Genomic DNA, 27,999 nt, shown 5'->3' with positions numbered 1-27,999 from the left:
TAATTTATTTATGAAATACTGCAATATCACTTTTTACACAGGTGAGAAATTACAAGCTGAAAATTTACGGTTCAATCGTTGATAAAGTGATTAAATTTATACTCCATCTCAGAATCCATAACCAAACTTAGTATTACTTTTGTATCTCTAAATTAAGATATATTGCATTTTTTTATAATTTGGGACTAATATCGTTCAGACTCATTTTTTCACCGTTAAGGGAATCAGAAAATAGAAGATTTGACAAATAGAAATTAACTTTAATTCATTTAATGAGATGGGAATGTGGTGATCGGGATTGTTATTTTTATATTTTTGTATTTTTATTATGGGATTCATTATGATACGAATTGTGTTACAAGTAATTGCTTATTGTAGCGGGCGCTCTTCTTTGGTTTTTTATTTTATTTTTTCTCTTCTATTATCCCCTTTTGAGGTGTGGTTTGGAAAAGAAAAAAAAACAGAAAAAATCGTTCGTACATAAATAAAAAGTCAGAAAAAAGATAGGAAGAAAATATTATAATTGAAAGATTGCATCGGTACAAAGTTTCTTGATCTTGTTCTGAGCTCAAAATATTTTTTTAAGGCTAAAAAATAATCTTCTTCAGGTTATTAGCCCGAATTCCTATAAGCCTCGATGCTTAATTAAGAGGAGTATGAGAGAAAAACTTTATTCCGTTCTTTCAGGTAGAAGTTTGGGTACTAATTAAACTCAAATTTTTTTATGGGATTTATTTAAAAGACTCTAAATACCAATTCGATTCTTGCTTCAACAAACCTTGTTTAGTATTAAATGGCTTAAATAAAAATGATCAATATGTGTTTCAGGCCCCGGGTTTAACGCTATGTAGTATCCTATTTCTTTACAATAAGATGGTATTTAATACAAAACATCAATTTCCCTTAGAATGTTCCAAAATACCCCACTCCCCCGACTAAGAACCACTAGTATAATAGAAGAAATACTACAGAAACCACTCTCTCTAATTTATTCGAGCTATAACTTTAATAAATAATTATTTTACTATGTGAAAAACCTATATTGTACGACGATAATTATGAAATTTCAAAGTATCTATCTTGTGCGTTATTTTATTGCTATCAAAATTATTTAGACAAAAGAAAAGGTAACTTCAAAAGACATCCATTTTATCTAATCAATAACAATCGGCTTTTCAAGGAACTTTAAATAGGAAAGAAACACACCAGTTAAGAATATGAGCCTTTGTTGAATGCTGTAATCGGAATATGGAATAATAATGATGATTGCACAAATGATCAACACTAAATGAAGAAGAGAGAGAAAAAAACAAATGATGTTAGGAAATCAAAATATATCTAAAAAATGAAAATATTGTCTTTATAGAAAGTAATCAAATAAAGGGATATTTTGTAGAGTGTTTTAACTTTATATTTCTATACATGATGAAGTCATTATGATTTTTATTATTGTTGAAATGGAAGAAATACTTTTATGTATATTGTGATAAATATATTTCTAGGGGATACCGGTAAAGTTGCGACACAGGGCAGCTAAAAAAGGCCTTTTTATCGACATTCAAAGAGCTACAGCCATAAAATTTCTATCAAAAATTTTTAATAAAGTACAAATCATTGTGAAAATAATATTTATATATTTTTGAGATGCTCCCTTCCAGACATTGAATACCACTGACATTGAGGTATAAAAAGTAGTTATGGAACAATTCTAAGAGAATAATCTTGTTGCCAATTAAAGGAAAATTCCTGATTTTGGCATTATTTATTACATTATTAGCGGTCTTTAGAATATTTTACATCTTATCATAATTTTACTTACCTAATAAAACTTCCATATGTAAAGATAAACTGATGTTACAGCACTACTAGCGAGTCAGCGGATAAGCCAGAACAATACTTTTTCCATACACGTTTAGCAACGGTCAGTACGGTTCAAGATATAAGACACTTACCAACAAACATTTTGCTTAGTCAGAGCAGATTTTTTGAGTGAGAATTTATCCAATTCATAATATTGATCCGTGATTTGAAGTATGTATCTTATTATATCTTAATCTACCATAATACATTCAAATTTAATCATTCAAAATCATGAAAAGTTCAGTTATTTATTTGCTAAAGAATTTTTTTTTCTAATCTTCTTGATTTTTAAATTACTGCAACAGTTACAAGATACGAGGTCAGTTGCAAATTTTGAAGAGTCGAATTCAAAAATTATTTCTGAAAGACAACTGACTGGTATAATCTTTAAATAGATACAGGCATTAGTAGAAATATGTAGGTATATTGTATTAAAATTTAATTAGTCTAAGTCATCACAGCTCTAAGTAATTGAGCCAAATAAAAACATTATCAACTGTATTCGGTCTTCCCTATATGTAACTGCAGTATTTATGCCCAGGCAGATAATCAAAAAAAGTATATATATAATATAAAAGAAAAGTTAATTCGCGTTGTTTAGTTTTTTTTTTCTTTGTTTTTTTTTTTTTTTTTTTTTTTTTTTTTAGAAAAGACCGTAATCATTATAGATAAAAATAGAAAATTCAATTGTAGATTTTTTTATCCATACCCAAAAATTTTTGATATTAGCCCTTCCCCTTATATCTAGGCATATGGTAGTATTAGTGTTGTCACGATAACAATATTTTGTTACAATGCAGATACAAAAACGAAAGCGGTTTTTCAAAAATTTTTGATACTTACTCTACTAATTTTTTTATAAATGGCGTTAAGGGAAATTTATATACACTTACAGGGGCAGGGGTTCACTGTGATTTGTTGTTTTGAGTAGAAGACAAGTTCAAAAATTGAAAAAGGTTATCAAGAACAATTTTTAGCTTTGAAACGTCATGTCGCTGCCAGAGCAAATATATATTTAGTACGGTGCCGTTTTAAAAGCGTCATCAACCAGTGACTCCCACTCTGGGTACAGGTTATCAAGAACAATTTTTAACATGCTTTGGAGTGAACGTCATCAACAGGACAATTTGTCGCTGCCAGAGCTACAAAACCAGTTTCAAATATATATTTAGTACGGTGCCGTTTTAAAAGCGTCATCAACCAGTTGGGCAACGGAGTCGGAAAATTTTTATCGACTCCCACTCTGGGTACAAAAATTATTTTAATTGATGTGAATAAAACTTATCTATAATCTAAGGCAGTGATTACCAACCTGTGGGTTGCAATTCTAAACGGGGTCGCTAATCGATTTTGATCCGAACGTTTACGATGATTTTACGTTGCGAAAATAACATTTTTTGCAATATTTAATAGTATTAATACAGGATTACAGAGTAAAGATAATACTATAATATCTTTGTCTGAAAATATATCGTCTTTCAAAATGAAGTTGGAACTCGGGATCAACAAAATTAATCAAAAGAAATTTTACATGTTCCTATCACTTGCCCAACTTGTTAAAGAAGCAGCAAATGAAATTGACATCAAAGACTTGTATGGCTTGATACAAGAACATTTGAAAAATCTTACTCTTTAAATAAGAAAATATTTTGCTCACGAATGTTCCAAATCTTGCCCCCTTACAATCAACCCTTTTAGTGTCAGTATATTTGATGTCCCTGAACAAGCAGAAGAAGAGTTCATCGACTTAAAAAACAGCTTCGAAGTTAAATCATGGCTTAGTAAAATGCAATTACAAGAATTTTGACCAAAAATTTCAAAAAATTCACAGTAATATCAGAAATCGTAATAAGGAATTTATTGCCGTTCCCAACGACTAACTTATGTGAAACAGCACTCTCCCAACTTCTTATCCTTAAAAACAAGTACCGAAATAAATTAGATGTGGAAGACGACTTTATGTGAGCCATATCGACAATGGAGCCCATGATAGAATTGCTAGCTAAAAAACTATAATACCAGCCGTCTCATTAAGGTCAGTTCATAAACATACTTCACATAACGGTGTAAAATTTGTTTTCTCGAATAATTTAGAATTGATTGGTAATTAATTAATTTTTTGTAGGAGCTTTGAAATTTTTGATGAATAGTTTTTAAATTTATCATATATTTACGGAATGTTCAGTTACTTCACGAATAAGTCGCAATATATGACAGTTTGTTATAGAAAAAATAAATGTGTATAAGATATTTTAAGGATCGGGGTCGCTTCCTGAATGCTTGTTTTAAAATGGGTCACTATATTTGAAAGGTTGGGAACCACTGATCTAAGGCTTACATTGAGTGTTCATATAGATTTTTTATCTAAATAGTTATAAGCTATAGCTATTAATTACTATTAATTTTTGAAACTTGAAAGAGAACTCATTTATAAGATTATTTTACAAATTTCAAACGTGCTCTGAGGTCTATACAATCACAATTCCCACATATCTCTAAAGCATAAATTATTCTCTTGGGTAGAGAATAGCCATTACCAGTGATGTAAATTCCTGTGATTTTTTTACCAGGCCCGTTTTTAGGAATTGGTAATCTGAAGAATGAATTTTCTTTTCCTAAGCAATTGTCATTATTATTACATTCCTGAGTAGTGAACATCCTTCCCTAAATAAGTTCAAATATATTCAAAACCTGATTAAAGATTCGTGTATTGCAGTTAACCACCTTATGACTTAAGTACTTAAGAGTAGAAAAAAAAAATCTAAATATTTTGTAATGAGTTCTTAATAATATTTAATTAATAATATATCATTTTAATTTTTATGGAACGACAACCATTGATCTTCCTTCTTTTTCTATGTGATTTATGTTTAATTATAATTCTATAATTTGTATAATCAAAAACGTTGATTAAGGAAACCGGTAATTTTCTTTCCATAACAAAAGTTCAAGCTTTGTGGATTGTCAAAATATTGACATAACCTAGACATATGTAGGTAATGGTATCTTGGCATGCAAAAAAACAAATGTGTAATCACTCTGTTGATACACATTTGAAGCAGTGTGCAAATATGCATTTATGTCATTATGCAATTGCATCTTTGTACGTTGCTATTGCTGTTGTTGTTGAATAGCTTCAAATACATATTATTTATATTCGAATTATCTTACTACTATGACATCAAAAAGTTAAAACTAGTTTGATGAACGAATTCTTAAATATACATATCGTTAAAAAAAAATTCTGAAGACATTTCTCATATAACTTTTTATACAAATGTACACTTTTGAAAAATTTATCTATTAGCAACAATTCGCAAATAAAAAAATAAGTTATATAATACGTTAAATATGCATATAATATTTATATTATTAAATGGGTTATATTATATTTATTAATAATGATATCTCGAAGTTAATTAGTTGAAAAGAAACACTTAGGAAAGTTGCAGTCATAAAGGATTATTAAAAAGTTAATCTTGTTTTTTTAAAATAGTTCTTTCTATGCGATTTTAGTAAAATATTTATTACTGTTTGCCAAATATACATAAAATAAAATTGTAAAAATCTAAGACAACGTGCACGATCATACAACAGGGCATTTGTGCTACTACAGCAGATTCTAAAACCTAGTTTATATTAGAATTTTGTTCAATTATATTTTTTATTTTCTTACATTTCATAAATTTCAAAATACGAAAGTCAGTGTTTTCATCATTCATGGGGCGTGATATTTCTCCTAAGATAGGGTGGGGCATCCATCTTTCGATTTAGTGGTCTGTACTTTGCAATTCTTCCACATTGTACGACGAGCTTATATCCTTCCACTTGCTTAAGTGGGCTAGCAAAGGGGCATTTCCAGTGTAGGCTTAGATTTTAGTAGATATTTGAATAAAAATTGTGAAATAGATTTGCTTCAAAACATGTTAAGCAGAAATTGTTAAATATCGATTTCAAATAAAAGCTGGGGGAGAGGGGGGGGAATGATCTCCTTTATCAAGGAGGATATGATCATGTCAAAGAACACTCTTCTGACGTGCTAAATCTTCAAGGGAACTCTGTCCCCCACCACACTTTAGATATTGGATCAAAAGTTAGACCGAGCTTTGACATTGAGCGCTTTATCCCTGAACTAAGAGAAGCTCTCCGATATTTAAAACCTTTCCCTGTACCTCTCTTTTCCAGCCCCTGTACTAACTTCTAAGAGCACCGTTGCTCCTTATCAAAGATCCTTATATAGAGCCCTGAATCGTTCCTCGCCCAAACGACCCCTACCTAATCCCCCATACGCCCTATAGCTCCTGATCTGAGAGTCTGCCCACCGTCGATTATCCCTATCCAAAGCTCATCTGTGCTTTTCTCCTTCTCAATCCCTTAATTAGTACTCGAAATCTATGGAATTTTATAGACCTCACTAGATGTTTAGCACTATAAGTGATCAACTGATTCGTTAAGCTTGATAAATTCTATTTTAAAATTCATTTCTGCAAAAATGAATTTTTGGATAAAAAAATTTCACACTTCATATTTCACAAACTTGAAAGTAACTTTATTTTTTTTGTAACATTCTAGAAACAATAATACCATAAAGGAATCAATCCACCAATTTAATTATTCTTTAATTTAATTATTTAATTATTCATTTTAATGCAAATTTGAAAATGATATATAAGATTCTTTTAATCAAAAAATTGAAACAAAATTTTTTCAAATGTCTACCAAAAATTTCTTATAACTAACAAATAAATTATAACCTCAAAAAAATAAGGCTCCGCCTAATATGTATAATAATATCAACAATAAATTACCTGCATATAATATCACAGCTATTTTTAATACCAAAGAAAGCTTTATACGAATTGTGTATCTTTTTTCCAAAATGATTATATAAAATTAATGAAAAATAATGCTAACCAAAAAATTTAAATTCCTTTTAATTTCCGCCTTCTAACGAAGAGGGGGGAGAGGGTGTAGGGGAAATGACTAAAAAATTGAGTATCTCAAAGAGGGGCTTCATAAGAGAACATATTCATATATTATGTATATACAATCGAACAAACATGGATATTAGGGTGATGTTGATTCCCTGGCTTTGTTCGAACAAGCTTGACAATTTTTATGGCGAAGTGTATGGATTAAATGAATACCTTTGTGCAATTTCATTAGAATAAATTAATATTGACTGTTTTTCCAAAGACGATAAAATTTTTCCAAAAATGACGAAAAATTAAAAAAATCACATTTTTAGTTTCTTGAATGCGCAAAATATGATTAACTGAACTTAAAAGTAATCTTTTTATGATGTAAAAAAGAATAACAGTTTACTTTATATACATTGTACAGAGGCCATGAAGCAAATATATATCAATTTTGGAACCTTCTTCAAATTGTAAAGTTGTAATAAATGGTCATATTTAGCCCAAAAAAATATCAAGCATATTTAAAAATCCATAAAATAGGATTTTCATACATTTTGTCACTTTTTTACAAAATTCCTTTGACTTTGTGCTCAAAATAAATATTAGTAGAGTAATTGAATTTATACAGATCTTCTCATTAAAAGAATAAACAATAGCAATAAAAAGGCAAGCGATATCCAACAAAATTTAGGAATTTGTTTGATAATTGCCTTAGCCTTGTGGATACAAACATATCGTATATAAAAAGGTATCTAAAACAATTTTCTATCGCCATTCAAACGACAACTTAACCATTGTGTGTCCATGCGAGACTGAAGATAAGAGAAAATATATTTATTTTCATTCATAGGTATAATATAATATAAACGTGAATTACAAAAATAGATTTTTTATCGTGATACGGAAAAAGATAAAACTCTTATATTTTCTATGTAGAATGAAGCCTGTTTTTTTTTTGTTTTTTTGTGCTCCTTCCCATTTTTAAGATACTCGAAAATTTCTTGTTACTCTTTCTACAAATTTTGCATGTTAGTGAAGAAAACTAATTTGTACTGTTTAAAATAACCTCCACACAATTGGGGAAGCGGCATGTGTGACTTCACATAGTGATGAAAACTTTTAAGTGTTATTGTTTATCAAAAAGCCTTATTGTGGTTCCATCGCCATTGGTCAAGATCATCTAACCCTTGACCAAAAGTGAGTAATTTTTTCATACAATGGACCGAATAAATGATTTTAATCAGTTTTCCAGGCCACAGGTTGGATGAACTTCAGTATTTCCGATATATATAGATATATTGTATTATACATTTTTGAGAAATAGATTAGGCCACAGGGAAGGACGTTGTCCACATTTTCCTTATACCATGATTTAGGGGATCAAAATCTAGTAGTATTAACAGGGCCAGTGTTTTTGAGAGTAGAACGTTGAGTAAAAATATATATGTTAGGCACTTTTATTTCCTTTTTTTTTTAATTTGAATTGAATTTCGTTTTTTAAGAAAACTAATTTCGAATACTATTTTTTTACAAAATAAAAATCGTTGCACTTTTAGGCTTTTTTCAAATGACCTTTTCTATACAATATTTATTAGTTTATGAAAATTTACTTTTTGCCGGACCCTATTTTTTTAATAAAGCAAGGGTCGGGCAAATGACTCCAATACCCCCTAAAAGGTTTGAGAATCAAGCAAGACCCAAAACTTTTGAGATCGACAACATCAAGGTCTGGACATCAAATACTATAAAGGACTTACTCATGTAACATAAATATTCTGTTGGTATTTAATAGAAAAAAATACAATTCAACAGTGATCGGAATGGTTGGAGTATTTGCTTGCACGGATATAGATACTGAAATGTTCGCCACGGTACAAAGCGTGTGTCAGTCCTAGAAACTAACAGTAAGCTATTCTAGTATGTGAATTCTTAGAACTTTTCTGTAAAAAGATCTTAAAATAAATAACAGATTATATATTTTATTACTTTCATAATATTCCTTCCCATTGCCTAACATCATAGTAAACAGTGAACATAAAGTCGATTATTTTATGTCATAATATAAGTTGCTTCTATAAAATGATTATTACTTTTTTCATAGTTTTGACAGAGGCAAAGACCACTTCAACTTTGTCCTTTCTGTAAGTTAAGTTGAGACATCGTTCCTTACATCAGCTGATACATCTTACGTATAACAATAGTAATAAATCTGTTCGAAAAGTTTATTATTTTTTGTATGTAGGTATATGACATTTTTTGACCTAGTTTTTCTAACTTAGTTGTGTGAAAAATAGATATTTTCACATCACATAATATATATTATAGTACAACACCACTATTCGAGGGAATTTACTGAGGATTATATCTTATAACAAAGCATTAGTTCTTTTGTAATGAACTTTTTGATTTTTCATTTCTATAGACAGATGCACAAAAAATAAATGGCTATATTTTTTGTTTTGTAAATGTTATGATGAAGTATTTTAGATAAAATTATCTTGCATTCAGTATAAGAACATTTAGCAAAAAATACGATTATTGATATTATTTTTCTATATATACAATGTACATATATTTATGCTGAAATAATAGCATTAGATAGTGGACAATGACTAATAAAAAAACATATTTGATACAAGTCACTTTCAGCTTAAGGATATATGCATTATATCAGCATATACACATCAGTAGTCATATTTGATGGTAGCAAAGTGAGTTTGAATGAATGCTTGTACTACAGATAAATTTATAATGGATATTTATGACTCAGCAAAAACTCTATGAAAAAAAGGGAGATGGGTAATACTTATCAGGTTATAGACCTATTTACAATAGACTGGTTTTAAAGACATTGTTGGGAGGACATAATCCAAAAAAAATATTTTGGTATAAAGTATCAACCATATTTATCAATCTCAACTTTGAAGTTGTCTATTTCACAAATTTATGAAAAAATAAAACTCTTACCTACAAAATAGTTCAAATATGTGAAAATAGAGCAAATATATTTTTATATTATGTTAGATTAATATATACAATAGTTTTCTTCTAAAATGATTACATGTTGATTCTTTTTTGTCCATTGAGAGAATAATTTAAAAAATTAACAAAATAACCTAACATTAAAACTTTTTTAATAGCATTTATTAATCACATAAAATGAATATTTTTAGTAAAATGGAAAGTAGTATTTATTCTTATCACTATAATAGGTAGAATTGTTGAAATCAAATATAATTTAATATCCTGTAATCTGGGTAATATGGGCCACTAAATTTGCATAATATCAATTAAACTAAATTGATTTATTGTATTTATTTTACAACTAATTACACAATATTGCATAAACTGTTTAATATCATTTATAAAATCCTAAACCTTCTACTGTGGAAAATTCATATTGCAGTACCTTAATTTTCTTATTCTACTTAATGTTTTATGATATGTGGACATCAGAAAAGTTGAGCAACCTGAACTTGCTCATTTTCACCAACTTAAACCCTTATCTCAATGTATACATGTAACACATATTATAACTATTAATGAAATAAGATATGAGATGAATATTGGATATTTTATATCCAAGTTCCAAGTATATCCATTTCATGGGGATGTACTCCATACCGACAAAAACAGTGTAAATACTATACTAGGTGGATGTCATTAGAGATATATTTAATAAAAATATGTGCTTTTTCACTTTCATAATTATTAAATAGGAGTTCTACTTTTTCATGAAGTTTCGAAATTTTAAGGACATTAAAAGTTGTGCCCAAAGTTTTACACGGTTCTATGGGGCTTGAACTTTATAGTATGTCATCATTTATTTTTTTTTCCAAAAATCTTGACATTTGCAAAAAAAAACATCCTGCAATATTACAAATTTGTATTTACATTATACATAAAATGTCTATCTGGCTTATCTGCAAGATTGCAATGCATGGCTAAGAGTGTAAAAAATGCCTTTAATTGCGTGTAAAATTTTAACTAGTTTTTTTTTTTTTGGGGGGGGTATGGGGGGCAATCTTAACAATGTTCTTTAATTTCGAAACACTATCAAATTATTTAACTCTTGAGGAGAGAACAGCTAAGTAGTTGTTTCAAGTATGTGAAAGGTCATGAAACTGCTCTCCTTCCAAAAATATGATTACAAGAAATTTAAAAAAATATCCAAATGTTAAAATTGCACTGTTTTTCAATCTCCGTAAGGATAAATAAAAAATACGATTCAGTTTTGTTAATTATTAATATGTATCATTTTAATGATTTATTATCATTGCTAAAATAAAATTAATATGAAACTAATTAAGTTTTAGTGATAAGAAAAGAGACGTTAAAGTAGTCCTTGGAATGAAGCGAGTATAATCAATTTTGATGAAATCATAATATGTATTGTACTTCAAACTACCTTATATGTGTTTAACTATTAATTATAAATACTTACTTTGTTAGTGTCATAATTTTACAATATCACTACTAGATCTGGTATCTATAACATCTACAATTTTTTTAAATTATTCTTCAATATATTTTCCGGGTTATATAGAATAATATAAATTTACCTTTGCAGTAGAAATTCCGTATATAATTTTTTTATCGAGAATAGACACAAATAAAATGAGGCACTTGATTTGGAAGGGCTTATACATTTTAACTATACTTTATATGAATATATATTCAGATACATGCCAAACAATTTAAAATGTGGAGTAGTTATTTTCTTGATATGATTTTTTTGATAAATGTAACTACGAACCAAAGGGTTCAATACAAGAGTTCAATAAAATAATAATAATACCTATATATTAGAGTAAAAACATATTTATAAAGAACATTATAAAAATACGATTATTTACCCTAGATTTATGGCTTTTCATCATTTATAATTTTAATTACAGTTAAACTAGAAGGTACGATTTGCAGAGCCTCCAAAAGAATCACTTGAATATTTTGTTGACATAAATTTAGGATAACTTATGAAAAATAACTTATGTAATCCACTCTCATGGGCACCACTTATATAGAGTACAAAGTCCTCTCTAAAAATCAGTTTGTGTTAGTTATAATCCCCATAACTATAGAGAAGAAAATGCACATATGATAATCAAGTTATTGACTTCAAGCCATTTTTCTAGTCCATATAAATTCGCTGTAGCACTACAATGTCAAGCTATGCCTAGAAGGTGCAACTCCATTTTACCAATGAGGAAAGGGGGGGATATGATGTTTGCTTGCTTTTAGATTGACAGACCAAACATAGAAAAATTAAACATGTCCAACTATAAATAGGAGCGGAGGTCAAGGGAAGTTGCAACACGGAACGTTTGGAGCACTCTATTTTTCTCGAACAACAAAATTGCAACGCTCACAAAATTTACATCGCAATAGTATCATATAAGGGATATTATTTTTGGCAACGTTTCTTAGAGATATTGGATAAAAACTGTTTTTAAGGGGTAAAAATAGTTATTTTGAGGTACATTGCATTGTGATAATGCAGACAGTTATAGATTTTTTTATCTAACTGATATCATTAAAAAGGATCAATTATTTTGCTTTCAGTTGACATAATTTTATCAAAATTCAAAACTCGCTTTGTGAGCATTATTTGTAACGCTCACTACCAAAGGAACAGTTGTAACAAATGCTGCAATTTTCCTTGCATTATTTTATATAATTACATGCAGGCTTTTAGCTAAAGTAGGACCCTAAAGAGTTTGATAGTTTGATTTCTCCCATATATAATACTAATCAGGGATCCATAATATAAATCTGTTAATATCCTAATCTACTATGATACAATATTTTTTAATCATTGAACATCATTAATAACTTTTAAATATTTATTCATTAAATAATAAAATTTAATATTTTTTATAAAAATACTAACTCAAATTTGATATTATTTAATTTTTGCAACAGTTCCTGTTTATAAGGATAGCTCTAAATTTTGTCAAATAGGATTCAAATGCAATTTGTGGAAAATTATTAATCGATATAATCTTAAAATAGATTAAAGGTATGTCGAGTTGAAATTTGGCAAGTCTAAGTCAAAATAATTCGAAGTAAAAAAGTGTTGCAATTGTCCTCAGTCTCCTCTTCATAATTATGCCTTTTAACGTCTACAAAAATTGTAGAAAAAAAGTATATTTTTGTTTTGTTTTATAATACGTATAATGATGAAGCTTCACCTGCTATTGGTTACTTAAAAAATATTTACTTATTTTAAATTTGAAATATGCTCTTCATTATTTTCCAATATATTGAAATTGTTATTCCTACCTAATAGACACAGATGTATACATAAGAACTTAATCAACTCATAAAACAATGTAGCTGTTATTAGCTTTAAAAGTGTATTTTGTATTTCTCTGTACTCGTAAGTATACTATTTACATGAATGTCTATAAATACACATTATAGATTTATTAAATAAAAATAATAAAAAAAATATTTATTTTTTTATATCTTTTAATACGTAAGTACTTAAAATATTACAATATGTATCATGACTTCAAGAAAAATTATATCCAGGTATATTTATTACAAAGTATTTTTTATTAAAGGTCGTGCCTTTTTTATTATTTATAGCTGTTTTGTAAAAATTTATTTTTGTATATGGATTTTAAATTATACCAAGTACGGTACCCCAATCAAAAACAGGACTGGAGTACTTTTCCTTAAACTTTAACACGGCCCTGATTTTGAAGTATCACGTTTAAAATAAATACTTCTGTTGTTATTTTTAGAAGATATAATATCAACATTTTAGCACTATGGATGCAAATGTGGATATAACTCTTGCAAATTGTAGCTGGTAATTTTACAAATTTTGGCCAAACAGATAAATGTATTTTGTAGGTATTTTGACTAATCAGCTAATATAAAAGCAAAAGCGAGTTTTGAATGAGTTGTCATTTATTTTTGATATTTCTTTGTTCAAGGATTTTATTATCCCCTTTTATGAAATATGTACATTTTTTGTTTGGTTGATTATGTCTCTAGTTATATAAGCACCTACGAATAATGCTAACAATAAAAAAAGCTTCCTAAAAATAAAATAAACCTTAATATAGTGTAAATATCTACAAGTTGATGCATGTTGATTTAAAAACCACTTTTTCTATTTACTTCCTTATTTAACCATTAATCTTTGAAGGACTAGTGTTTATTTATGGTCAAGTCATTTTTAATAGATATTTAAGATTACATTTTTTATAGAATTGAAAAATGAATTTTTGAGGGATAAATTTTTTGTATTGACAGAAAAAATATTTAGCCCAAGGTTTATTTAATTTGCTTTTTTTGACCAATTAAGGGCTAATTTCTTTTCTTTTCTCTATAAGTAGAATAATTATGAAATAAAAGAGTATCTTGAACTAAATTGATCGTGTATCTAATATATTGAGAAATTAAAAGAACTTGTTATATAAATTATTAGTCTAACAATCCCTTTTTTTTTAAATGTTTTTATATTGAGAAGGCTTATTTCTGATGTTTGTAAGCCGAAAAACATTAAAATAACATATATAGTCCAAATAATATGTGTTTTTGTGGTGTACAGAAAGTCCAATTTTATTTACTAAAAAAGCTTTAATAAATAAATAGAAATATTTTTTTAAGCAACCAATCCTTTATATAATTTTTTTTAGATTTTTTTATGAAGAAAGGGAATGTTTTAATTTACAACAAACCATAATTTTTGTCAATGTGATCAAAAAGGAGTTATTTATTAGATTTTAATAAAAAGGGTCACTTTTGTTATTTACAAGACATTTCTCTTATACAGAAAAATATACCGAAATAATTATAGTAGTATTATTTGAATATGGAAAAATGTGCCTACAAACAGTATTATTTATTTTTTTGTAAATTTTATATATTTCAAAGCAAAAAAATAACACAAAACCATGATAATGTTTGATTTTTTTTTCTTAAAAAGGTACTATTTAGACTACAAAACCAAAAAATTTAAGGTGTAAAGGTTATTTCCGAATTTTACAGCGTTAAACAATCAGAAACACGCCATCTCAATCAAGCACAAAAAAAAAGTAGAACTTTTTTTAAATTTTTATGTTATTCCATTCCATTAAAGATATAATCTTGGAATAATCACGGGATCCTTCTATACAGGTGCACGCGTATTACACATATATCTATATTCAAAATCCGGTAAGACGTGTCATTTAACAATATATATAAACCTTTTCAGAACGTATCAAACATGAGTTCACTATTATATGACGGAATTAGTTTGATTAGAACTATATTACACCCATAAACTATTTTTCGAATCAGGTGCTCTGTAAGGGTTTTTCTTTTTCATTTTTTGATAAGTACTTTTTTGATATTTTTTGAAATTTTGATATTAATTATATACATCATGACGATATCTGTAAATAAAAGGATTATATTATGCTCTATGATAACAATTTTGTGGTTTAAAAAAAAAAATTCAAGTCCTTAAGATATTCGTACATGATTGTTTTAAATCAATTCTCTGTTTCTCTTTCACAACCGATCTAGTGTTTAAAACACATGGTAAAAAAAGGAATAAATTTAAAAGTACGTGTTTCATATAAAGAATATTATTCCTTGTTTAGAACCACCATAAATTATTTTTTTTAAATAAAAAGTATAAATGAATGGTTGTTTTTTGTTATATATTGTAACCATATTTTTTAAGTAATAACATAAATCAAAGCCTTAATTTATTTTTTATACATTATTTTCTATTCTTTTTTCACTTTCTAAACACTACTTTCATTTTATAAAACCCCATTTCAAAAATCAATAAACGTATTCACGCCTACTTTATAGATTATTAAAAAAATTATTAGGAAACAACTTTAGAATATGAAATATGAGTGTAAAGAGATAAAATTTAGACTAACTTGATATTTATTTATTGGCTTTTATGAATCTACGAAACCTTGTTTAAAAAGAAGTTTGATTTATGAAATATTTTCAAAAAACAAACAAGTGCAAAATTATAATATATCTTCAGTGGAATTTATTGGTTATTATCAGGAATTAAACGTATGAAGGAAATAAAATGTTTCAAGATAGGGTTTTTGCTGAAAAGGCAGTTCAAAAATTTATATATATAAAAAAACACACACAATAGTTTCTCTACTAAGAAACTGATTAACTCTCCTTACTCATATACTGATGTGAGGATTTGAATGGACGTAACAAAGGGTTAATAGTTGAACACATGAAATTCACAATCTTTTTTTAGAAGGACCTAATATTTTATGGTTTAAAAATAGAAATATTTTTATTATTATTATTTTTTTTTTTTGAAAAATATGGTCTGTTTATTAGTTATATGTCATAGTATATTAGACTACATTATTGAATAAAAGTTGATTACAAGTGACGGGATATTGGACAATGTACATAGAATAAAAATTGTTAAAACAATTGAATGTTTATCAAAATAAATGACAATAGTAATAACAATATATGTTTGTATGATAAGAAAAAAAAACAGTGTCTAATATTGTATATAATATATTTGTGAGATGAAACATTTCCTTTCTGGAGGATACAAATGTCCTCACTAGGAGGGAAGATAACTAACACAGCCATATTCATACTTGGAATAGATACCATTGAAAAAATGAATATCTCTTCTTTTTTTCTATTTGTGATTTATAAATGTAAATATAAATATGACAATAGCTGACGTCTAATGCTTTTAAAAATATTACATATTCCTAGTTTTTACATTTTGATTTGATTTTTACCCCCACTGGATATTTTTTATTGTTTTCTTCCTTTTGAATGGTGGAGAAAGGGGCAAAAGAAACTTTTTAACGATAAAAAATAATTTGTTGTATATCCATATTAGTGTTGCTCTATATATGTACACTTAGGATAGTTGTACTAGGGACCTGAAGCATTGAGAACAGTATTATACTGAATTAATATTTAAAATATCTACATAAAATATATATAATTTAAGGTTATAACCGTATCTTCCTGTATCTATCGAATATAACGTGACAGGACTGATAGAAATGCACAAGTCAAGCTATTTTAATCTTTACTTTCATTCTTAGTTATAAATGATTCCATATAACTTACATTAATCCTATGCATATTTTTTTATATAATCTTTCAAGTCACAGGGAGGAGTAGGAGTAAAGTCTATATTATCTATTCGTATTATCTTTTTATTCATTCATTAAGGCTAGACATAGAATGATTGATATCTACAGTTATTTGGTCTAGTCAACAAGTCTTAAATATTTTTGATGTTGTAAAATTAAAGGTATTCTGCAAGTTAAATTTATCCTCTTTTTTTAATCTTTCAATATTAGTAGTTTTAAAGAAAAAGTATTTTACATTGATGTAGAACTTAATTGTGATATTACATAGTGATTTATCAAATAATCATTATCACACATTTATAAATATGTATTTAAAACTACCAAATACCCATTGATTTATAAAGTTTTTGCATAGTCTTATTTTAAAAATTTGACACAAATCTTCGATAACACACTTAGGAATAGCGATAAAAAAGAGGATCTTATATTATACAATTCATTTCAATGTATGCTCTTATGAAAAAAAGTAAAACTTAAATAGTGAACTTAAATTTTGTCTAGATTCTTGGGCTTCGATTTTTTTTTAAATTTTAACCATATAAAAATAGAAACCTTATAATTTAAAAAAGAAACTGTTGAGTGAAATCGTAATGAAAGTATGGGTGATGGTGTGATTTATATAAATCATCAAATTTATATAATTTTCTTAAATAAAAGGGTATTGAACATACCCTTTTATAAGAAAATATAAAAAATATACAAAAGTATTATATATTTGAAATTATTATTTTCAGACTTCGGTAATTACATATATACTCAGACATGGCGAACTTTTTTAATTATATGTGAGTACAAACATAAATAATCTTTAATAAAAAGTAAAGAAGGAGCAATAGTCCATTTTCCCCCAGAAAAAGGTTACCCAGCGTTGCTCAGTCCAGGAGAAAGCAGAGCATCACATTGACAATGGTCAAAATAATTGAAAAATTATTCAGAAAATAATTATAATTATTATATTATACTAATAATCATAATATAAATGTTTCGTTGTTGTCGAGGAAGATCCTCATAATCCTAATTATCTTGCAAAGTTGACAATATTATTACTATATATACTAACCACACTATATCGATTCGGTTAAGTAAGGTAATCGGCAAAGTGTCATTCATTACTAGTGGCTCTATGAATTATTCTTTTAAATATTGTGTTATAAACTTCAAATAACATACCATCATATATGTATCAGAAAAATTGTCTAGATGAGAAGTCCATTTATTTCTTGTCAAAAATTGCCAAATCAAAATTTGCGAAGAAAATGGCAAAAAAAGCACTTATTTTGGAAAAAAATATGGTTAAAAATATTAAATAGCATTTTAAAGAGAAATAAAAACCTACCAATATTTTTTTCGTACTTGTAAAAACAAGAAAATTATGGAGAATAATGTATTCTCGGAAAAAGAACCTGTGATACTTGTTCATTTTTGAAAATATTGCATAATTTACATAATAAAATGTTCTGGAAATTAAAAATACATTATTGTAAAGTTAGAGTATAAAATTTTATGCCCAAATTGGCTCGTTTTGTGGCATTTCTTTTGAAAAATTAAAAATTACCGTTTGATGAAAAAATGGGAAAGAAAATGAAAAAATAGAAAAATTAATCAGAAAGTGAGAAATAGAAAAAATCAGATATTTCAGTTAAACATCAAAGTTTATGTTTTAAATTTACATAAAATCAAATTTCCAGACAAGTTTCTACAAATTTTCTTTTATTTACTAATATAACAGTTAATTAGTAGTTCATTTTTGTACACCTAAAAAAAACGAAATTGCAATTTTCACAAATTTCTTTTTTTTACCCATAACTTTTTGATTTTGAATAAATTTAGAACAAGTAGTTATTCGTATAGTGGGCGTTTGAGACGCCAATCCCTTTTTTATTTTTAACTCAAACCCCTATCTAGATTCTTTGAGCTGCCAAAAATAGCTTTTGTCTTTTGGGCACCCCTCTTAGCCTGACTAGGGTCGAAAGAGGCACCCATGTAAGATTTCAGTCGCCAAGGGTCAATGATGTACACATATATGATACACACATACACAAATATAATTTTACATATAAGATAATATTATAAAATAAATATCTACAGCTAAATATTATAAAAGATATATTTAAGGCATTCAATGGCTTGGTATTCAAATTTCTGGTATGAGTTTAGCTTGTTTTTGTGTTAATGTGCCACATAAACCATTTATTAATAAAGCAAAGTTTGTCTATTTGTATTCTCTAAAAAAAAATATTATTTTTTTGTTTGTTATATAAAGTACCTACTTTATTTTATATCATCCATGTAGGTAATTCATTAAATTGATGAATAAGAATATATATTATAGTCATTTATATAAAATAATTAATTAGATGATGAATATGTGAAGAAAGTCAAAGTGATTTTTCTTGCAATATACCATTTAAGGGCTTAAATATATATTTTGCAGATAATTTCTATAATAATAACTAACTATTTTCTTTATGAGCACGAATATAATTTAAATTGAACAAAAGAAAAGTGTGTCTTCTATATATATATTTTGGTTTTTTTTTTTTGGTGAATATAAATTGTTGATTGCCTTTCATTCTGGACATGTTTGAGTAAATATTAATCAATTGTAATTATTTTGAGATACATGGCATCTATTTTTTTTTTTTTTTTGTGATAGAAACTAACCTTATAATTGCATACGTGTTATACTAAATGGGGATTGGCTCGACGTTTAATGACAATATGTGTAAATATTACTTTCCCTACTCAACAAATGTTTCGATACTCAACGTTAGCGTATAGCTAGATATAGTCAACGCTATAAGCCATGTGGTGTAACAAAGACAACCTCATCAATATTTCCTCAAATATAAATGGATATATCTCATTTTTTAATCCGATAAGGGCTTGAATATACTTATGTAACTACAATGACTTGTTGCACATTAACTCTGGTCTCATAATAAATTAAGAAAAAAGGAAATGTCAAGTTATTATTTAAATACATATATATATATATATATACAATAGACCTATTCAAAAATATACTTTTATTTTGAATTTTGATATGTTTCCGCAATTTTTCCCATGCTTTAAATGTGAGAAGCTCAAAAATCATTTTTTTAAGGGATCTAAGTATGTCTTATATCCTGCCTCATCGGCTTTAAAGTGTTTCCAAAATGCATTTTTTAATGATTTTACGTAGTTTAAGAACAAAAAGTATAGATAAAATACATCATTGAATGCTAAAAAAGACATTAAACTATAATATAACCAATTTGCAATAATACTTTTTACATATTTTATTATATAAGTATAAAGATTATCAATTTAAATTAAGGTAAAGAGAAACATATAGGTGCACTGACCATAGTGCTAAAATTGTATATTTCTATCTACCAATGTTATTATCTCTTATATCTAGCCATTTTTTTGCAGAAACAATATAAATATTTTCAAAAGATGATACACTTACCTCTATTTCTTATTTCAGAATATTTTTTTAAATACCGATTTGAAAATCAAAATGGCATAAATTTTATATATTTTCTTTGACTTATATAAATAAAAACGTAAAAATCACAAAAAAAGGGATTATTTATATTATCCATTTATTTATAAAAGGCATTTTTTTTTCTCCAACAATCGAATCATTACCTATTATATTCTACAGCTTGAAAGTGATACTCTCTCTGCTTGAGATTTTCAGTTACTGTGTACTGCCATCATTTGTATTCCTCTTTCTACAATACCCGAGTATAATGTAAATAATTGTTTCCTTCCATGTAGTCTTCATTTTTGACCATGATGCAACAGGCATTAATATCTAATCTGACCGTATATATTCAGTGTGGCTAAAAAAGGACGCGATTCTGGACCAATAAGATTATCTAATTTAGTTTTTTCTGTTATAATCTCAAATATAGCGTTGCTTCTTCTTAAGCCTTAAGGTTCTTTAGTCGAACATCATTTTAGGGATATATTCCTCTTTTGATCACCCTCGAAAAAATTGCTGAATAGAGCCAACGGAACCAACTCCTGTGTCAAATACCACATATGATTATGAAGCTTCTTCATGACAACCTTTGCAAAATCATTGTCAATTCTTCTTAACAATAACATCTCTGGGAAAATTTCAAGTCATCTACAGGAGCATGCGCTGCAAATGCTTAAGTCATCCACATTGGCATTTAAAACAAAGTTAGAAATTTGTCCATCCTATCCAGCTTTTTCATTGTACCTGTAACATATTGGCTTTCCTCAATTAATAAAACCATCTTTTGAGCGTATATATTTATGACTATCCATCTTGCTTGATGAATTGTTCTTGGTTTCTTCCAATGAGAACCTAGAGAAGAAGTGAAATTATAGTGAGTTTTTCCATTTTTTGATTATCAGCTCTTGAAGATGTGTCTGATTAAAAAAAATTATTCTAGTACATCCATTTCTCCTTGTCGTGTTTCAACCAGGGATTTTCTAGAAACTGATCTTTCCTCAACAACTTTTCCCAAACTGACCCTACAACTAACTTCAGTATATGCTGCGTACATCCTAGATAAAATATTTTGATGCCCAACTGATTTTATAGGAGCCTCGCGGCTCCCTTGTGAATTCTAGTATTAGTGGAGTTGGTCCCAAAAACCAAGGCAGTAATCCAGCCTTGATTATTTATATATTTAATAGATCTATTGGTACATTGGCTCGGCATTCTTCTTTTGAGCTTCAAATCGCTAGCACTCCAAAAAGTTTTTCTTCAGTATATCTGGGTTGGATCCATGAAAATTTCTTAACATTTTTATATCTATGTGTAGTGTAGCATATGAAGGAGGATCTTCAAAGAATAATGACAATTATGTTAAATTAATTTTATGTCTTGAGATCATCCTGTTTTGGCAAGTAGTTGATATAAATACAATAAAAATATCTAGGTTAGCCCTGCAAGATTTTTCAGGCGGCAAAAACAAAGCCTGTGTATCTGTTGTCAGATTCCTAAATCATCAGCATAATTGGATATTATTTCATATTTTTTGTGCGTGGTAAGTCATTTGCAGTGTAAATCACTTTTACCAAATCATTTCATTTATTAATTTTCACTAATAAAAAACAAACAAGTTGGTAAACTATTTTATTAATGACTTAATTAAATAACTTCTTGGCGTAATTTTACGCTTTTATAAAAAAAAATGTAAGAAAATATTTAAAATAATATATGATTTATATTCAAAAAATTATTTTAAAATAAGAAATTGAGGTAGTTGAAGAGTTTTTTGAAAATATTAATATTGTTTCCACAAAAAATGGCTAGAAAATGACATTGTTGGATGGGAGTATACAATTTGAATACAGCAGTCCAGACACCTAAATGTTTCTCTTTACATTCGTTTCATTTAAAAATCTGGATAGTTACATAATTAAATATATAAAAAGTACTATTCAAAAATGGTTATTTTATAGTTCAATGTCTTTTTTAGCATTCAATGCTGTGTTTTATTTATACTTTTTGTCCAAAAAATACGCAAAATCATAAAAAATGCATTTTGGAAAAACTTTAAAGCCCATGATGCAGGATATAGGGAAACTTAGATCCCTAAAAATATTTTTGAGCTTCTCACATTAAAGCATTGGAAAAATGCAGAAACATATCAAAATTCAAAAAAGTGTTTTTTTATTAGGTTTAATGTACATATATACAGTTTAATATTCTATAGATGTATTTTAGTAAACTATAGACATTGTATTCAATTTTTTTGAAATGTAGTCAGTTAACATAAAAAAAAACCTGAAAAAATCAAGAAAATAAAAAAATACCAAATGTTTTTGTCTTGCTCCATATGTATATTAGGATGATGCAGTTACCCCAACATTATCAGAATCAGCAAAACCTAATTTTGGTAATGAAGTTAGATAAGTGAATTCAAAATTTTAGCAAATTTAGTTAACGCTTACCTCTAGCAAAAGTGCAATTTCTAAACGTGTATGAAACAAACAAAAAATTATGGGTTTTATAAACACATGTTGAAAAGTAACATATTTCTAAAATCAAATAAATATTGTCTTGCATTCTGGTTTTTTTATTTTTCACTTTCCTTGATTAAATCAAGCAATACGTGATCGCTTATTGAATAAAAAAGACAATATTAAAGTTATAATAATAGTTGTTCCTTTTTAGTTATTTTCTTTTTTACTATTTATCATCTTTATATAATAGCACCATTGTTAATAATAATTAAATTAGAACTACTTTACGCATATAAATACATAAATAATTTGTCGATTTTTAAACACAAACTACTTTTTTTTGCTCTCTGTTTCTTTGATTTGGTAGGGAATATCTTGAAGAATGTCTGTTGTTGTAGATTTTTTGTCTTAAAATTAGTAATTTTGATACGATATATGTTTCGATGTCATATGTATCTTGCTTAAAAATAATACAAGTGTTGCGAGTTCTTCAGTGAGTTACCACAAATTTGCTTAGAATGCCTTGATTGCTTCATCTACACAAGTTTATAGATCTTCATATAACTGATCAAGTTATTGACTGGTATGAGATTAATCGAAGGTGCTCCTGAAGGAAGTGGATCTGTAAGCAACGAAGAAAGGTAACCAAAAATAAGAAATCGTATAAAGCAATTAAGTTTCTGCTGCTGTCTAGTCACAAATACAGTCATTTTAGGTAATTCTTGACTATATTTTTGCTGAACATAGATCTTTTTATAGCATAAAGAAGCTGAAACATCCACCTTGCTTTGTGTACGGCACCAGGTCAGATGAACAGTCGAAACCTTCATCCTTTCCTTCACTTATGTAGAGAATTACCAGGATAACCATTTCCTTTAACCCCCTCTAACAAAAGTCTCAGTGGACAACGTTTTGCAAAGCTAAAGGATATCTTCCTATTCTCTTATAGTCTATAGTTCAGAGATGGATAATTGAGGTCCTTGATATCACAACGTAATAATGACTAAGCCTAAAGATTAGTTTAATCCAACACTGAAATATGGACCAATGCTACTAATGACCAAAGTTTGCCCTTTGAATGAAAATTCTTAATCTGAGTAAACCTACTTGAAACCAAAATATGACAACTTATACAGTACGTAGTAAAATTTGACATGCATATGGTATGTACTAGTAGTTTTATTTGTATACCGGGTACACTTCGTTTTTGCTACATAAATCAAGGTTTTTGGGAATCCAATAAAATTGTTCTGGTCAAATTTAGGAAAATAAAATAAAAATAGATCTTTCTAAGTGCCTTAGAAGCTGGGAAATGCCAATTGAATGTGACCAACACATTTCGGTCCGTGTACTTTTGGACGCTGGCAAGAAACCAACAGAGATTACAAACCAGTTGGGGATCTCCAGGCTAATCATCTATGCAATTATGAAGTCGGAGACGGTGAATAGGAAGCTCAGGTTGGATGGGAAAATGAAATTGAATCTGAAAGAAGTCAAGGAGGCTGCTCAGGCCTACCCTTTGAAGTCGATGCGGGAGACCGCCAAGGACTTTGGTTTTTCGGACTGAAGCGTCTACAGGACCATCAAAAAGGCTGGAAGCAAGAGCCTTGCGAGAGTAGAGAGGCCCCTCATAATACCAGCCATGAAAGAGACACATCCCAAACGTTGCAAGGCTCTTTTGAATGACCTCAAGAAGGCCAAGGCCAGTCTGGTTGTGATCTTCAGTGATGAGAAGACATGGACAATGGACCCCGTGCCAAACCGACAAAATGAAAGGGATATTTGTCCCTGGGGGAGATTAATGAGTCTCTACAGACTCTCACTACCGCAATGCCCCCTGCATCTGTCATGCCCCTAAGCTTTGTGGCCTTAGATGGCAAGGCTATTCCCCTCTTCTGGTTATTGGTCGGGCACAGGCTCACAGGGGCCGACAATATGCAGGCCTTGGAGGAGAAAATGTTACAATTTTACATGAACGTGGTGTTCCAGCAGAATGGTAGGCCTGCACACACGTCCAAAAAGGCCCAGAAGGGATTGGAGGACAACTTTTTCAGGCCAAAAAAAATGTGGGCCCTCTATTCAAAAGTTGACTACTGACTACTGGAAGCCATACTGACTACACTAATGTTCGATGTAGCCCCCCTTGACAGCAAAGACATCATATCAGTTATTTTTATCTTATTGACATACGCTATAATAAATGATTGCTGAAACACATCTTCATAAAGTTCTTGATTGAAAGTGTAAAGATTGTTTCGTCGCACCCAGTATATGGTCAATGGATGATATTGCAGAACTGTAGAAAACGCTGCTTCATTTTGACGGTGATCTATAATTTGAGAGGGGAGGGGGTGGAGGGACTGCAACACTCTAAATATGGTTTTTTTTCTTGTTAGAATATAAATTCAATATTTACGTTCTAAATTTATATTATATTAAAAGTATAATTAATAATAACAAAAGAAGAAAGGTTTTCCTTTTTCTATTGTCTGTACTGAAATTGAATAAACAGTCTAGGCGATCACGTATTGCTCTTTACAATCAAGGATATTAAAGTTACAAAAAAATTATAAAACATCATAATCTTTTTTTTTTTTTTTCATAGAAATATTTTATTGTAGAATATATTTTTAATTTTTATACTTTATATGTGTTTAGAAACTGCAATTGTGCTAGAAGTAAACGTAAACCAAATTTGCTAAAATTTTGTATTTCCGTATTATATATCAAGTTATTGTACCAAAATTAGGCTCCGCTGATTTTGACAAGGATTTATAATTTCGAGGTAACTGCATTACCCTAATGTATATATATACAATTCAATACTTAGTAGACATATTTTGACCAATTATGGGCTTTCATTTTAAATTTATATAATGAAATAAGATACACAAAATTTAACTATAGGTAAAAACTTTAATTTGATTTATTTTATTTATTCTTATTTCTTTTCCTATAATAAGTGCAATTTGCTATATCTTCAAATTGTAAATGAGATTAATTTTTGAAAGAAATTGACGATTATTTCGTCGAAATTACAAATTTAATTTATACTCAATTTTGAGAAAAATCATAACTAGTTTTTTTTGTTGACAGTTCTCATATTTCTTTGCATTTTTAAATGATTTAAAAAAAAAAAGGATTAATAAAAAAATTAATTCAATATTTTGTAATGGTTAAATAGTTAATATAGTATTTGAAAAAAAAAACTTTTATGTAAAATGTTTGTGTTCAATAAATCATAATACAAATTAGCATTTAAATTATTTACTTTGAGGAAGTTTATCATGGTAATAAATTGCTTTTTCATTTCTACAGAAGTATATCGTTTTTTTCCTTTTAAAATGTCAAATATATGTAAATTACATTATCTTAAGAATATTATCTTTTTATAGGAAAATTACAGTGGAGTTGCCAAGACTCGTCTGCGTTTTATTCCAAATATTTCAGATGATGGACGTTACTTGACTTGTCGAGCAGAGAATCCAGCTTTGATGAATACTGCCATCGAGGATCAATGGGCCATCAAAGTTCACTGTAAGGGATTTTATTTACTAAACCTAGAGTTATAAAATATTAGAACTGATGTGAATATTTTTGTAGTTGGCAATCTGAACAGTGTTATTTAATTTTTCAAACTGATATTATTATTTTTAAGTAAAAAATATATCACTATAAAGTTTGCTAATTGAATCAGGATAGTAACACTGTTTTTTTGTTATTGGACTCAGGTTATATTTGAGAAACGGCCTCGGAGTAATTCCTTGCTAGATAAGGAGATTTGTTTATATTTTCTCTCTCTCGTAGGTGTTGCAACAAAAAGGGTAAAATCAATCCCTCGTGACACTATGAGCGTTGTTTTTCCTTGTTCATTATTACTTATTTCGTTAAATAATAGAATCAATTTTAAAACTAAGTAAAGATGTACGTAATATATTGCATTGAAATGAAATTATTAATATTTTTTCCTAGATATTTGCAATGCGTTTAATACATATATTATATATATAATATGGCTTGATAAAAGATCGACATTTTTTATAGAATATTCCAAAAGACCGACAATTGAGGACTGAAACTCAAAAGGATCGGTTCCGCAGACTAGACTGGATGAAATAAATAAGGACATACATAAGACCAATATTGACAGCAAATTATTCTTCAAATGGTCAAGGTTACCATGTCAATTTTCAGTTTTTTTTTGTTTTTTTCAAAATACTGATAGTTCATATGATTAACAACTCTAAATATTCCTACGTATAAATTTTTTATTTTGATTAAGAGAAAGATTTTTTTTTTTTTGGCACAAGTTGTGAAATGAAAGATTATGGAAGGAAATTTTTGTTTTCAAATGCATTTTAGTTATGAAGGAATTGAATGAATTGAGTAGTCTTTTTTCTCATCCAATCGTAGCTCCATTTAAAATATTTTTATATATGTTTTACATGCATTGTGAATTTTTAATTTTACCTAAAAACATTAGTTTGTCTCCTTAACACAAATAAATTGCCTTTGAACGAGGTTTTCAGGTATTGAGTTGGATAACAGAAAGAACCAGGGACTTTTATGAGTTCAATAAGAACTATGTATACATTATTATTTTGACACAGATCTATTAGACTTAATTTTTTTTAATAGCTTTATAACATACTAAAAAAATTAATTCATACAAAAAACATTACGGTCAATCCCAGAAGGGTAAGTGGGGAGATAAATAAACAATTATATTTATCAGAAAAAGTTTTTTTTTCTTGTTTTTTTCAAAGGATAACTAACGAGGTAACTAAACCGTGGTTTAGTTTAAATTTTGTGTTTATATTACGCGTTAATGTACTTATAGCATATATTTATTGTAATTGATATACAGTTAACAACATCCAAAAAGCCATGACGATTCATCATACTAATTATTTCCAAACTTAAACTATATATATACCAACATGTATTCTAGGTGTAGTCCTAATTCTGTTAATCATTAAAGATAACATTACTTTGAGACCTTTTTTTTTAATATATCTTCTATTACAAATAACGGTCACTTGATGTAAAAAGTGTTTATCTAAAAAACATTATACATATTTGAGTCAATTATAGAATTTGTGTTCAAATTTCTTGGATTATTTAAAATATTCAAGGTAAACATAGAATAGATCCATATAGTTTTG

At 28.0% G+C, this 27,999-nt stretch overlaps 1 protein-coding gene across 1 annotated transcript in view; it reads left to right on the top strand.

Moving 5' to 3' along the window:
• The window catches only part of LOC121117225 (hemicentin-1), a 338,247-nt gene that overhangs the window by 194,447 nt on the left and 115,801 nt on the right, over positions 1 to 27,999 (top strand). Inside the window, exon 7 of the mRNA XM_071888683.1 lies at positions 26,230 to 26,371. Within this exon, the coding sequence (XP_071744784.1) occupies positions 26,230 to 26,371 (142 nt within the window). The remainder of the gene's footprint in view (positions 1 to 26,229; positions 26,372 to 27,999) is intronic.

This window comes from Lepeophtheirus salmonis, chromosome 5, assembly GCF_016086655.4.
Source record: "Lepeophtheirus salmonis chromosome 5, UVic_Lsal_1.4, whole genome shotgun sequence".
Taxonomy (NCBI): domain Eukaryota; kingdom Metazoa; phylum Arthropoda; class Copepoda; order Siphonostomatoida; family Caligidae; genus Lepeophtheirus; species Lepeophtheirus salmonis.
This window is presented reverse-complemented; position numbering and strand designations above follow the sequence as displayed.